General features: G+C 36.4%; 1 protein-coding gene across 2 annotated transcripts in view; it reads right to left on the reverse strand.

Moving 5' to 3' along the window:
* nav1b (neuron navigator 1b) overlaps positions 1 to 9,706 on the reverse strand; it is an 80,770-nt gene extending 71,064 nt beyond the window's left edge. For both annotated transcript variants that reach the window (XM_065279492.2, XM_065279491.2), the window contains exons 1-3: positions 9,606 to 9,706; positions 5,677 to 6,343; positions 3,235 to 3,314 (exon numbers count right to left, since the gene is read on the reverse strand). In XM_065279492.2, coding sequence (XP_065135564.2) covers positions 3,235 to 3,314; positions 5,677 to 6,326 — 730 coding nt within the window. In that variant the 5' untranslated portion in view covers positions 6,327 to 6,343; positions 9,606 to 9,706. The remainder of the gene's footprint in view (positions 1 to 3,234; positions 3,315 to 5,676; positions 6,344 to 9,605) is intronic.
* Positions 9,707 to 15,807: the final 6,101 nt, after the last annotated feature.

The raw sequence follows: 15,807 nt of genomic DNA on the forward strand, positions 1-15,807 counted from the left end.
TTACAATAATACTACTACTACTACTACTAATAATAATAATAATAATAAGAAGAAGAAGAAGAATGATGATAATAATAATAATAGCAAAAACGACAATAATAATAATAATAGGAATAACCATGATGATGATGATAATAATAATAATAATACAAATAATAATAATAATAATAATAACAACAATAATAATAATAACAATAATAATACTACTACTACTAATAATAATAATATTAACAATAATAATAAAAAATAATAATAATAATGTTTATAAAAATTGCATCATTATATTAATTATAAAAAATATAATGTAATGTAATTTTGCTTCTTCCAAACAAAAACATGCCTCTACAGAACAGCACAACAGCACAATATTAATATAATCTGTTTGATCAATCAGCTCCAGATGTTTGCCTCCTACAGCCCTGCAGTATCTTGCATCATCAAGCTACGTTTTATACAAGGGGTGTGTTGTTTTTAGATGATCCCTAACATCTCATTGCTTATGATATTCCATACACACCTCTCTGTGGAGTACTCCGCAATGCTCCACTGAAGAAGCGGTCACCATAGCAACGCTTCTACCTACATCACATCACAACATGCATTGAGACGGCCATGTCCCCGCCACACTGCAATGCACAAAGCACCTTTCCATTGTCAATAAGCTAACAGCATGCTACAAATTCAGTTCTGCCTGCTTTTATTTCTTCATAAACGACTTCTGTTAGCAACAATGCAGCCTCAAAAGAATTGAGCGCTGACTTAAATGAACCGCCCATAACCGTCCAGATGCAACTGAACAGTTTGGTACAATGTCTACATCAAACCTCAATGCTCTCCTGCAGGGAGTCCACACACACTTGATCAAGCTCATTCTGCTCTCGGGGCATCTGTGGTTATTCTGACGCCAAACAAGTTATTTGATGTTACTGAAGGGGAAAAGAGGTTTGGGAAGAATGAAGTCTTTTGTTCAACGAGTGGCCGTGCCATCCACGGGGGCTTTTCCCAATGACATCATTAAATGCTGAACACACTTCCTTTGGACTGCACAGTTGTCACATATAGGCTGAAAAGTCATTAATTTTAGTTATGTCAATGAAATGCAGGCCACCGATTCAAAAACAACACTGAGAAATGTCAGGTCTTTGACAAAAAGGACAGAGGAGAATTAATTCCTCGAAGCTTTCAGAACTCAGGAGACTGAATGCAGCACTCGGTTTTTATTTAAATATCAACTGCTTAGACGTTTCTCTTCAAATAGTTGAAAAGAGTGAAGAAAAGACCCAGATGAGACATTTGTTGACACATACAGTAAAAGTATAGAGCTATTAAGTTAAAAACGTTAAAACCCTTTACAGTCATCGTAAAGCGTATGGAGGACTTAAGTGTATATAAATAAATAAATGTAGAAATGCATTAATCAATAAATGAATAAATACATAAATGCAGACATAAGTAAGTAATTAATTTGATGCAGAAATAAATAAATTAATTAATGTAATAAATAAATAAATGAATAAATACATAAATGCATAAATAAATAAATGTAGAAATACAGAAATAAATAAACGAGTAAATACATAAACGCAGAAATAAATAAATAATTAATGAAATGCAGAAATAAATAAATGCAGACATAAATAAATAAATATATTGTTTTGTCAAAAGTATCAACTTTTAGTTAAATTATTTTTGCACCATTTCTGTTATACTTCATTTATTTATACATTTATGTATTTTTACATTTTTTTTTATTTTATTTCTGCATTCATGTATTTATTTTAGTATTTCTACATTAATGTATTTAATCATTTATGCATTTATTCATTTATTTATATACTTTTAAGTATATTTTATTCAAGTTATTTTAAGAAAACTGTCCAAGAAGTTGATATTTATATGAAAACTGAGCATCCAATTGAATTTCCATAACTCAGATAATTTGTATTATGATTAAGATTATTAGAGTATTAGAATTTAGACATTAATGAGACACGTTAAAATACCCAACGCTATCTCATGAGAATTCGTACGTATTTTACGAGGTGGCTAATGCGTATTAATTTATACGATCACATTTGAAGTTTGTAGATTTTTGTACGATTTGCCTTGACCTGTGTGACGTTCGGGTTAAGAATTGAGGTTTTGTTATTGTTTTTTTTTATAATAATCGTATTGCACGATTAACTTCGTATAAATATGAATTAGCCAACTTGTAAGATCAGGCTAAAATATCTTGTAAACACGACTTTCTTCGATCAGGCGGCTTTGTGCTGTTTTGCTTTTAACGATTGCGATGCACATGTCTCCTACAAATCCTACATAATTCAACCAATCAGAGGACGACTTTGAATCTGCTAAAGTGTTTAGTGTGCCACATCAGATGTTCAGCCAACAGTCCATAGGCGTGACGTCTAAGGCTGAGATTAACATTATTCAATCTCACTGCTATCTGAGAGAAACACTTGAAATATAAAAAAACATCTCACTTATAATTGGTCCTTCCAATGGGAAGATTGGAAGAAAAAGTATTTAGCATTGTATTATGATCCAAGACACTGCACTGGGTGACAGATCTTGACAGATTTTCCTTTCAAAAAGTATAAAACACACAAGCTCATGTGACTAACACCCTCCCTCTACAGGTTTTCCAGACATCTGGAGCTCATCCTGAGACAGTGGTTGGCCAGGAGAGCAGATGTTTGGCGACATGTGAACATTTGAAGGGTTGCTGGCATCTGTAATCGGTCAGCTGCTGTCATCACACCATAGTGAAATATTAACCTGAAACTGTGCTTACAATGCATTCAGTGTTTATAAAATCATTACAGGCCATGTGTGTGTTTGTGTGAGTATATGGGTGAAGGCATGTTTAGTTGTATAAACACCAAAATCACAGGAGAATCGAGCGAGAGATGTGGATTATAAATCTAAAACCATAAAGTATTTTCTTCACTGCACATGTTGTTGGTTAAAGTAATAATGTGTAAATCATTCAACAGTAAATATAACCTGTAAGAACTGATTGTTATTCATATTTAGGAAAATATTTGTCATAAGAATCTGTTTCTCACGTTCACCTGTTTCTCAGAATATAAGCCGCATGAACCTGTTTATCTGTCGGGCCACCTCACCACAATGGACACGGAAACAATTCAGGATGAGTTTAGCTAACTTATAATTTATAAAACTATAATCCTGAACTATGAGTGATTTGGCACATATCAAAATACTCACAGCAAACTTCCATCGAGTCTGAGGAACATTCACTCAGATCCTCCAGAGAAGACCCATCTACATCCTCTTGAACCTGCATCCTGACATGAACAGAGAAAGATGTCCAAAGTTAACACGGCATCATACGAAAATAAAAACTACAGCTCAAAAGAAAGCTAAAAAAAATTTATGGAGTTCTTACTGTGCGTTCACACCAGCCGTGGTAGAGGCAGCAAAAACGCGCTATTCACGCGAAGTTGGATGCTTGAACATTTTGAATGCACTCGCTTCATTCGCGCATGAAAGCCGCGTGCGAAATTCTATTCATTCGAGACATTCACACGGAAATTTGCATCATGGGAGGGGTTTCTGCGACTTCGCTCGCTCCCTGTAATCACGTGACTACTAGAGCAAACTCCTGATTGGTCCTCCCTGCCAGCGTTTAAAAAAAAAATTGCCAGCCATGGCAAATGACATAATCATTTTTCATAATTTTCACAAAAGTTTAATGCCTTCCAGAAAATGTTCTTCTTTAAATATATAAACATACATCATATATCAAATGAAAGAACAGACACTCTGCTTTCAAAAAAAAAAAAAAACGTTTTACCCTACCTTCATTAGTTAGACTTTTGATAGAGATCAGATTCAGAGCGATCTTTAAAACATACACGGAGTTCTTTCTTTTTCACGTGAGGCGTTACTTCCGGGTTGTAAAAGTTGCAGAACTTGGTGGATAAAAGTGGTATTGCGGAAAGCCGGAAATTCTCATCATTGGCAAGGAAGGGTTTTCTCTTAATTGACGAGATAACTCGTCAATGGCGGGGAAAAGAGTTAACCACTGGCACTGCACTATTCGCGCGTACCATGCCGAAGGATGCCTATTCGCTTCTTTGCATTGACTTAACCTGTAAATCACTTGCGCTTGCGGCCTCTTCTGCGTCTGGTGTGAATGCAACATTAGCGATGCTTCAATTCAGTATCACCTTCATCCTACACTCTCAGAAGAAAAGGTACAAAAGTTATCACTGGACAGTACCTTTTAAGAAGGTCCTAATACGTACCATTTTGTTACAGATGTACCTTTGAGGTACCAGTATGTAACTTTTAGGGCGGTTTCCCAGACAGGGCTTATCCTAGTCCCAGACTAAAATGCATGTTTAAACTGCCCTAATTTGAAAACACCTTGTACTGACATATCTTAACATATATCAGTGCCATTGTTTTGTTTCAAGATGCACACCAGTATTATTTTTTTAAGGTTTATTTGTAAAAACCACTTATCTGTCCTAATATAACTAAGACCTAGGTCCTGGATTAATCTAAACCCTGTCCGGGAAACCGCCCCTATAAGTACTAAAGTCTACTTTTTAGAAAGGTACCGCCCCTGTGACAACTTTTGTACGTTCTTATTTCTTTTTCGGAGTGTAGGTTTGCCTTAGAAAACATTAAAGAAATGTGACCCTGGACCAAAAAACTAGTCACAAGGGATAATTTTTTTTATTTGAGATTTAACTATTTGAAAATCTATAATCTGAGGGTGCAAAAAAAAATCGAAATATTAAGAAAGTGATGCACCGATGTACCGGCCGATTTGTTAAAAATTTGAAACCATCGGCACATCAGCAATAGCACAAGAAAGGCTGATACCGATTGTTTATTCATTAACTGCGTAAATGCAATAAATTGCATGTCTGTTGCACAATCCAGAATTAAAAAAAATATATATATTATCAAAATAATTAAATATTTCCCAAAACAAAATAAAATCGGTACAAATTAAAGTTTGTCAGATGTGTGACTGAAAAAAATAGTAAATCACATAGTTAATCAGGTGAGAGATTACTCATTCACATGAGCCATCTGGTCAGAGTATTTCAGAAAATGTCTGGGATTTTTCAAAATCTCGGCAAAATTTTATCTTACTTTGTCCCTCTCTTATTTTATTGGTCAGTTGAATGTTAAATAGATCCAATCCATGTTCAGTAAAATAATGGTATGCAGAAATAAAGTACCTAATAGGCCAACTGTATAGTATTGTATACAGGTGTTTAATATCGACATCGGCCAATAGTTATCTGTTTAAATCGGTATCACCCCCCCTCCAAAAAATAAAATAAATAAATAAATAAATCATATTGGTGCATCCCTAAAAAAATCACCTTTAAAGTTGTCCAAATGAAGTCCTTAGCAGCACATATTACTAATGATAAATACATTTTTTTAATCTATTTATGATAGAAAATTGGCTAAACATTTTCATGGAATATGATCTTTCTTAACATCCTTATGATGTTTGGCATAAAAAATCTTATCATTTTGACCCATAAAATGTAATGTTGGCTATTGCTACAAATATGCCCATGTGACTTATGATGTTTTGTGGTCCAGGATCACAAATAATTGCAATATTAAAGAGATATTTGCGATGTTCATGTTATGGACTGACAAAGTCAATCTCACCTGAATCTGAAAGGCGCCACTTTGGCCATGCGTGGAGACTCGTTCCCTGTGGGACGTCTGTTTGGGACACCGACCTGGGATTTATATGGAATTTCCTTATCACCCATTCCTATCTGTTGCTTTGGTAAGCCTTTATGCATTCCAGCTGATGTTTCCAGTGTGACATTCCCATTGGTTGGTTTGTGATGCATCTCTTTAGATATTCCTGTACCTGAAGATTCAGCAACATCATTGTCTAGACTCCTGAAATGATGATGTCCAGATCTAAAGTTTTTGTTTGAATGTCTATCCAGGTCTCTAAAGCCTACTTGGGGCAACGAGCCCCTGCGAAGTGTGTTTTTTAATTGGTGAATCTCTCTTTTGGACACATGCGGGCTGCTATGGGCTGAGCGGGAAGCAAATGAAGACTTATTTATGCCACTGGATGACTCCTGAGGTCCTTGTGAAGGCTGTATCCTCTGTTTCGACCTTCTGAGTGAAGATGTGGATGATTTGGGGGTGGTAAACGATTGAACCCGTCCACCCGCCGGTCCCAGTAAACTGCTGCTCAGGAATGTGGTGTCAGCTTTGGAGTGGTTGGTCAGGCTCTTCGGCAGAGGAATCCCAGAGTTGCTCTGAGACATCGTCTTCAAGTTTACTCCAGAGTACATGGTCACAGGATGCAGATCTAAGATCAGACAAATCATGATCAGATTTGATTGGTGCAATACAAAAATATGCATTGGACAATAACTGAAGGAAGCTTTTATCAAAATCTCTGTTCTTTAAACCTGACTCCAAAACCCTCCATGTGTACAAGAACTGACTGTGCCAAAGCATTGGCTTATTTTATGATAAAAATAAAATGCAATTGTGATATTGCAAGTAAGATGTTAGACATAATAAATAATGAAGCAGTTTAAGTACCAATAACAGCCATTAGGTCACTAAAACTGAAGCCACTGTCCAGAGGACGATCTTTCCCCTGAGAGGAGTCAATAGACGCAGAAAAGCCAAACTGTCAGATTGAATAAGCTGTTTTTATAATTTTCTTGTTTTTGTAAAGCAGGGTCATGACATTTAGCTGACGTTCCCCTCTCTGAATCCCATGCTCAAAACAAGGTTAACTACATAAAAACACTAACAAATGGCATTGAAAGTTTAGATCTATTTGTACTCATGTTTAAACTTTAACTATTGATCCAGTTAAAATTACTCGGGTCATTTACATCTAAGATAATAATTAGGAATTGCATAATGCAGATCATTTGGCAAACCAGCTGCTTTCAACGAAGTGGGCTGATCAAAGGTCTGGTGACAGACTGGCACCAATTGGCACCCCCAGAAGGTGACATCAGACCTGTATGCCATGTCTCAAGCTCTTCCAGTGACTGGCACAAAACTGTCCACTTTTGAAATAACAGGACCTCTATTGTGCCTGTAGTCTCAATGTTGCCACAAGAAGTAATTTTTTAGCTCATGTGACAGCACATAAGTGCCTCTATAACTGTGGGTTCACACCAAATGCGAGTTCAACGATTTGCGCGAGTAGATTACATACAAAGTCAATGCAAAGACGTGATCAGACGCGTCCTCGCGTGGGGTGATGCGAATGGCGCAATATGGGTGGCACGTTTGCCGCAAAAACACGCGCAAAAATTTTCAACTCGCATGACACAAAATAAAATCCCGTGAGTAATCTAGAGTGAGTAACGTGATGCCCCGCGTTTGGTATGTACGTAGCATAAGATTGACTATTTATTAATGCTTGATCCAAGATTAAACAGCCTATTCTCTATCTAATGCTACATAAACACCAAATGCGGGGCATCGCGTTATTCGCTCTAGATTACTCGCAAGATTTAACTTCGTGTCATGCGAATTTTTTGTTCGAGTTTAATATTTTCAACTTGTTTTCGCGCAAATGCGCCGCCCATATCGCGTCATTCGCATCGGCCCACCCGAGGACGCGTCTGTTCACGTCTTAGCATTGAATTTGTATGTAATCTACTCGCGCAAAACGTTGAACTTTCATCTGGTGTGAACCCACAGTAACATCTGTGTATTGATGGGCCAAATACATTCAAGATTTCATGCCCTTATTCCAGATCAGTAAAAAGTTTTATAAGGACTGATGAAAGAGATTCTGATGATGAGACCCTCAGGGTATTGACATTGTCTGACAAAGATGTCATGTTTCATTACAGTTCTCGATATTCACAGTATCTAAATTTGAAATAATGACACCACATTACCAAATCAACTTGATCTCACGAATTTCCGTGGCATAGTCACGGAATTTTTTGCTCATTTTTCCGTGGCATTCTCACGGATCTCCGCATATTTCCGTGGCCCTGACACGGAATTTCTTTTCCGTGGCATTGTCACGGATTGGTTACTCAACTGTTTTGTCCTGTTTTCTTACCATTGTCGCTTCGGTTTAGTGTTAGATTTACATAAAATGACATCCCTACCCAAACCCAACTCTAACCCCAACGCCAGGCGACAATTGATTAAAGTTTAGAAAATATAAAAGAATACATTAAAAATAATAGTATAAACAAATAGTTAAAGTGACATACTAACCCAAACACCAAATCTAACCCTAAACCGAAGCGACAATGGTTTGAAAATAGGAAAAAGCAGTTGAGTAACCAACCCGTGAGAATGCCACGGAAAAGAAAGTTATATGCGGAGATCCGTGAGAATGCCACGGAAAATGAGCAAAAAATTCCGTGACTATCCCACGGAACTTTGTGAGATCATGTTGCCCCAAATGTGTTGTATACAGTGTAGATTATATTGTCTCCACTTCAAACACTTTTGTTTTCAAAGGGGACATTTCACAAGACTTTTTTAAGATGTCAGATAAATCTTTGGTATATCCAGACTACATATGTGAAGTTTTAGCTCCAAATACCATATAGATATTTTATTATAGCATGTTAAAATTGACAATTTGTAGGTGTGAGCAAAAATGTGCCCTTTTTGGGTGTGTTTTTTAACATGCAAATGAGCTGATCTGCACTAAATGGCAGTGCCGCGGTTGGATAGTGCAGATTAAGGGGCGGTATTATCCCCTTCTGACATCACAAGGGGAGTTAAATTTAAATATGCTATTTTATCACATGATTGCAGAGAATGGTTTACCAAAACTAAGTTACTGGGTTGATCTTTTTCACATTTACTAGCACTGGGGACCCAATTTTAGCACTTAAACATGAAAAAAGTCGTTTTCATGATCTGTCCCCTTTAAACACCTAGATAATTTTTTTAGTATTTCCAAATTTTTTAAATGTTTCAATAATGTTGAAAAGCCATCCATGGACCTACAACTCATTCTGTACACAGATGTTGTAAGATATGGTTTTTAAACTTATTTAGAATGTCAAAGAAACACGTTTTAATCAATTCAATGTTGATGAGCAGGACATTCCTACTGTGACAACTTACCCCACTACTTACTGTACCCCCCTTTATCTAAATAACACTTAAGTAGCAAAAAAGTTTTTTTTTAAGCCAAGTCTTTATGATATGTGTGAAATTCATGCATGAAACAGCACATAAAAATATACATTGGAGTATAAACAAGTAGCCCCAGTCTCCACTTTAAGCAAGCTAATGACCAAACAAGCATATATATGTATATATTCAAAAGCTACTAAAATTATCAATAAGCAAAGCACACACAGAAAATAACTTAACCTAACCCTTCTCCAAAAAAAGCATCATTACAAATCAAAATAAACAAACAAACAAACAAACAAACACATGGGCCTGGGTACAGACAACAGCAGTAATGATGACACAGCAGTTCGGCCCATAAATTCTGACTCGCTTTCAAACACAGAGACAGAGAGCGAGTTACAAATGCACACATATCTGTAATATTTGCTAACCAAATTAAACAGACTTTTCTGTATCATTTTATATAAGCTAATAAAACTCACCATAAATCAATGGTTACATGTCTTTGGAGAGCAGCAGTAAACTCCTACAGCATCTCTGGTACATTCAAGTATCCCACTGTCTGTGCTATCCGAGAGATAACCTTTAACGTCTAACAGAATCTCAGGGGAAGGCGGAGACATCTGGACATCCGTCGAGGACGCGACATGAACCAATCAGAACGACTAAGAGAAAACAGAGAGTGCACTCCGTCCCCCTCCCTTCATGACTTTACAAAGAGACACGCCAACACAATCTCCTTCTAAACCAGACGCACACGTGCAGATCAGTCATTGATATTCCTTTTTATCATGACATCATGCCAAAAGCTGTTTCCTGAGGTCGTGACCTTGATAACGATGCGTGGCCTCTATCATCCGAAAACCATCAATTTGGATTTGCGTGACACAACCCAGATGAACCTCTTCATTACAAACAACCCAGCTGTATCTCTGGAAGAACACTGACTGTTGTGTCAGATGTCAGTCAACAAAAGTAACATTACAAGTGATTGATTTTTACCTGATGGTTGATAAAATTTAGGTTGTATCTGAGGACAACAACCTGATGACCTCTCAGAAAAGTTTTAAGGAAATAATTTCAGCACATATGTAATAAGATTGTCTGTAAGGCTGATATCTGAATCTACATTTACATCCTATTGCAGTTTCTGTCCTTATGTGGCTGGTCGTGGATTTATATAACAGGCCTGGTTATGTTTGTTAAATTTAGACCCGAGACCCAGATTCAGTCATTCTTTTTATTTTTTTCACCATGTCTACAAGGCCAATCCCATATGTCAGATACAGTCTTGTCAGGAAGAGAGAGAGAGAGAGAGAGAGAGAGAGAGAGAGAGAGAGAGAGAGAGACTGTGTCTTTAATATGTTTCATTAGGTATCAGCTTTGTCACAGACAGAACTGCCAAAATCCTCTAAACCAACAATCCTTTTCATTGCACATATTAAAGAATTCAATTTTTCCAATTCGTATGTAATTTAGTTTACGTATTAATTCGTATTAATTCATACGACCACATTTGTAAATTTATGATCTGCCGTGACCCCTGTGATGTTAGGGTTAGGGGTTGGGTTTCGTTATTGTTTTTTTTATGATAATCGTACATTTTTGCGCAATTAACTTGGTATAAATTCATACGAATTAGCCAACTCGTAAAATATGTACGAATTCTCGTGAGATCAGGCTGATTTTTCTGTCACATTGACATGTATATAAATCTAACATGTGCCATTCAAAGATACTAAATGTCACAAAACCTCCTATATATCGCACAAAAGTTTATATGCTCGCATGACGTGATTTTTCAGGCAATTCGGAAAAGGTGTATTTCGCCTGCAATGGAAACCGTTTATTTTGCATTTTCAAGTCACGTGATGCAAGTAAGTCACATAATTACCATTACTAAAACCTCCCAGAAACACCTTAACACATGTCTGCTCCTTAGTATATGGCAATAATGTTTGGATAACACTCCTAAATCTCTTTTGATTAAAATTATGTACTATTACCTCCTAAAAACACCTATAGACAGTTTCAGCAGTAACAACATAAACACGCGACTTTCGTGGTCATCACGTAACTTCCGGTAAACTCTGCGAAGAATAAATAACAAAAAAGTCCTTTTAAAGTAGTTTATTTATATAACAAGCAAAATAAACAACACGTAGATTACATAGGAACCCAAACATTTGTTATTTTCGACGATGTATTTGTATAAGAGTTCAGTTTCAGCAACTAGTCAGTCAGACGATTAAACAAACAGAAACAAAGTTCGGACCAGACCGTTATCGCGTCACCGCACGTGTGCCCGATGAAACGGTCTATACGTTGCCGCTCCTAACTATAAGGGGTTTTCCTTGGCATTAATGTTTGTATAATATTCTTTGGTTAAAAATAATGCCTAGTGCGGTGGATGTGATATTAGTAAACGTACCAATACAGTCGGCGTGGTGTTTGGAATGACTTATCACGAGTCGCATATCATTGATTAATAGAACATTGTCATTTCGCAGTATTCTTTTGTTGACGTTTAGAAAATAACGCTAAAGTTTTGCGCAAATCTGCAATCAATTATGACATCAGTATAACAACATCAGTATTATCAGTATATTTGTAAGTTATGACAAGCACAGAGATCTTTAACTGTCCTACTTTAACATTTCCTAGAGCTCAGACACTCTCAATGTAATCTACTTCAGCCCACACCCACGCCTGTCACAAAACTAACTTCATTTACACAGCCGATCCTGTTTCCCATGGGAATGTTAATGATCCATTCAACTGCATGTCCTGAACCAATTGAATTACACATTAACTCCCGTATTATTGACTACTGTCTTACATAGGCAGCTGCAGTCTAGCTGAAACAAAACCTTATATTGTAAATGACTGATTTACTGTAAATAGGCAAATATATACAAACAAACACTGTTGCTCACATGAAAAGCACAAGAGAATGGAGAATTAACATGTTGTCATGCAGCTTATTCAGTCCGCCGCCATGTTGATTCCAAACTGAGGCTCTGAGTGATGGACGTCCGGAGCGTGCACTTTAAACCTATTGTTTTGTATCAGGATGCTGCTCATTCAGCCATTAAAACACAGAAAATACATGAGTTTACAAATTTTCACAGGACAAAGAACTTTAGAAACATGCTTTGTTTAAATGAGAAGGGACATATGATCTAATTTTAAGATAAGAGCAGCACAATGCTACCCAGTCTCACAAGGTTTCGTGATATATTCACATATTTTTTTTGTCATATTATCATGAATTTTCACGTTTTTTCGTGATTGTATAACGAATTCCTGTTTTCGTGTGATTATCACGTATTTGTTACTCAACTGATTTTTTGTATTTTTTAACTATTGTCGCTTCGGTTTAGGGTTAGATTTGGTGCTTGCATTAGAATGTCACTTTATGTATTGGTTTACACAATTTTTCGGACTTATTTTTTATATGTCGCCTGGCGTTAGGGTTAGAGTTGGGTTGGGTAGGGATGTCATTTTATGTAAATCTAACCCTAAACCGAAGTGACAATGGTAAGAAAAAAGGACAAAACAGTTGAGTAACCAATACGTGATATTCACACGAAAACAGAAATTTGTTATACAGTACGATCACAAAACTGGGCTGCAGAATGTGTAGATTAAATCTGTGTTGTTACTGTATTAGCCTGTTGGCTAATCACTGATTTCTAACGCTATTTCATACTTTCTTACATATTTACACCGTTAAAGAGGTGGATTCTCAAGTGAAAAATCTGTATTTTTGTGCCGAATTTTTTTTTTTGTGAGTATGGCTTTTTGTTACATCACTAAGGGTGGAAGTACAGTGGAAGTCCTTGTATGGGCATTTCTCACAGAAAAGCATATGCACACATCAACCAGAGCGAGAACACGCCCATCAATGCGCTTCTTTTGGGTTACAAAAGCTAATAAACCTATAAATACACATCCCATGATGCAATGGGGCATTTAAGGAGAAATAATACCTTTGACGTAAACAAAAGACTGAAAATTAGTATAAAGAGTTAACAGACAAAATGTGATTCACAATCCAGACACAAGATTACCTAGGCATAGATGAATAATAAGAGCTCTGTACATGGTAATGACATATCATGAGCCTCAAGCGCGAATGTTTCCTAATTATGAATTACAATGTCATTACAATGCAAAAAAAAACTGCCAATCAGAAACAGCCAATCAGAGCAGAGCTCCTCATTATTATTCATGACCCTTTCAAATAAGGTAATAATAGATCATTTTATTATAAGGGCAAATACGCGGGTTGTAAATGGACATGTAAATCTGTCTCTGGATCATTTTTGCACTTAATATCAGAGAAAGTTCAACAGATTATTTTATTCTCTTCTTTGGCACCTTTAAGGTCTTGATTGACATCAAAACCTTTTATTGTTATTTGCCTGAGAATAATTAACTTTTACCTTTACTCTTCTGGATATATGATGTGGTTTCATCTGAAACTACTATAGGATAAGATGTGACCCTGATCAAAAGTTAAAAAGGCCAACATTTTGCCATCATTTACTCACCCTCATTTTGTCCAATTGAAACGTATTCTTCTGTTAAACACAAGACAAGAAATAATGATAATCAAATACTTCTTTTGTAAATGTACTGGTTTGGTCCTGTCAATCACACTACAATAAATGAGGCCCTAAAACAGTAAACCATGGGATCACACTCACAAAGAAAACTACTTTATCAAAGTGAATAATAAGAAGAGAAAGATTTGATATCAGTAATGTGGACAGCAGCAAAATAAAACTCCTACACATATACTGTAACTGGCAAAGGCAGCAGAGCCTGGCGGGCATTTACAAGTGAAAATTCGTTCTGGTTATCATATCAATCTAGTGGACTTGGTGTGATTGTTGAGCCGAGGGATGCGGTTCTTTGGATCCGACTGCAATATGTTAAAATCCTGCCCAGCCTGGCACCACTGACCCAGTTTCCACTGAGCCCGTCTGTCTGAGGGTTTGTTTCTCATCAGTACCTGGCACAGAGCAATAAACTGCATCAATAACCGGCCTACGCAACTAATTAACTTTGTTTTACTTGCTTGTTTTTAGATTGTCTGGTTTACTTAAGATGTTAAAGATCCAAATGGGCTTAAAATATATATTGCCTCCACAATAATAACAACCCAAAAGGGGAAATTATATTTTTCAAGAAACAAACCTCTAACCAACTCCTAAGTATTAAAGCGAGACATTTTCCAGCTCCAGACAGGAATGATCCTCAAACACACGGGTTGTTGTGGAATTTACATGAAAATTTACAAACGTGTACAACTATTCCTGAGATCTGCTCATGATATAATCCAAAACTACTTAACTTTTCCCTACAGTGACTCATCCGACAGCTGGGGTGGGCTGGGATATAAAAAGCAAATGTTTCCTAAGACGAATTTTTCAAAGTATTGCACAGATGGTAATAAAACGGACATCACTGTTGTCCAGATGAGTTTCCTCAGAATCAACACTGTTGTGAAATCGAGGATGTAGTTTCATATTCTTTCCAAGGAAAGATGAGTTAACATCACAGTGTAACACGTGTGTTTGTGAGTATAATACAACAAGTCTTATAATGCTCAAAAGTTATTAAACTTTGGAAACAGTGCATTTTACACTGTAAGTTTGCTTCTTATGCATCTATGTGACCCTGCCTGTGAAAACCCAGCTTAAGCCATTTTTTGTCATTTACATGTTTTACAGTATATCTTTCTATTTAAAGTAAAGAACATTTGGTAAAAAAATCACCTTGATATCTTTAATACTAACTAATAAGGCCATTTTTAAGAAAGTCCAATTTAAAAACAAGCTTGTATTTAAAGGTGCAGTGTGTAAATTTTAAGAGGATCCATTGAGAGAAATGCAATATAATATACAAAACTTTATCATCAGTGGTGCATAAAGACCTTACATAATGAACCATTATGTTTTTATTATCTTAGAATGAGTCGTTTTTATCTACATACACCTTGGGTCCCCTTCCATGGAAGCCGCCAATTTGTTTCTACAGTAGCCCTAAACGGACAAACTGCTCTACAGAGACGATAAAATGATTGTCCTGTGGTGGTTACCGTAGCTTCTCTATGTGTTTTCGAAAGAAAGGGATAAGTTGTCGTTGGTTGCAATTCACGATCTCACCACTAGATGCCGCTTAAATCTACACATTGCACCTTTAATGCTGCATCACAATTAAACTTTAATTTGCCTGTCTATGGGTCATACACTAAAGCTGATATTCTCCTGATTTCAGTAATAAATTACAAATTTATAGGAAAACATTATTAAACGCTTGTTTATCTATATGTTATGCATGTCCAAAAAGAAACATTAAAACCATTGTACCACGTTGCATGCTAAATGTGAGCTTTAGATGCTGGGTGTCATATTCAGATTTGGAGATCATCACGCACCAGCATCCAAAAACTGAAGATTATCGACATGTAGCAGCTAAAATGTATTAAAAATAGGGCGGTTATCTTGTCAGAAGTTGAGCAACAAAACAGATAAACTGCTTTTTCGGGTAAGCCTTGCGCTGACCCGATTGTCGCTCATGCATTATAAAAAGATAGAAAAGAGGTTCCTGAAACTAAAAATCATCATCCGTTTCTGTGCCTAAAATGAGTGTTTTAGCATTTTTCATATTATA

Source organism: Paramisgurnus dabryanus, chromosome 7 (genome assembly GCF_030506205.2).
Source record: "Paramisgurnus dabryanus chromosome 7, PD_genome_1.1, whole genome shotgun sequence".
Lineage (NCBI taxonomy): Eukaryota > Metazoa > Chordata > Actinopteri > Cypriniformes > Cobitidae > Paramisgurnus > Paramisgurnus dabryanus.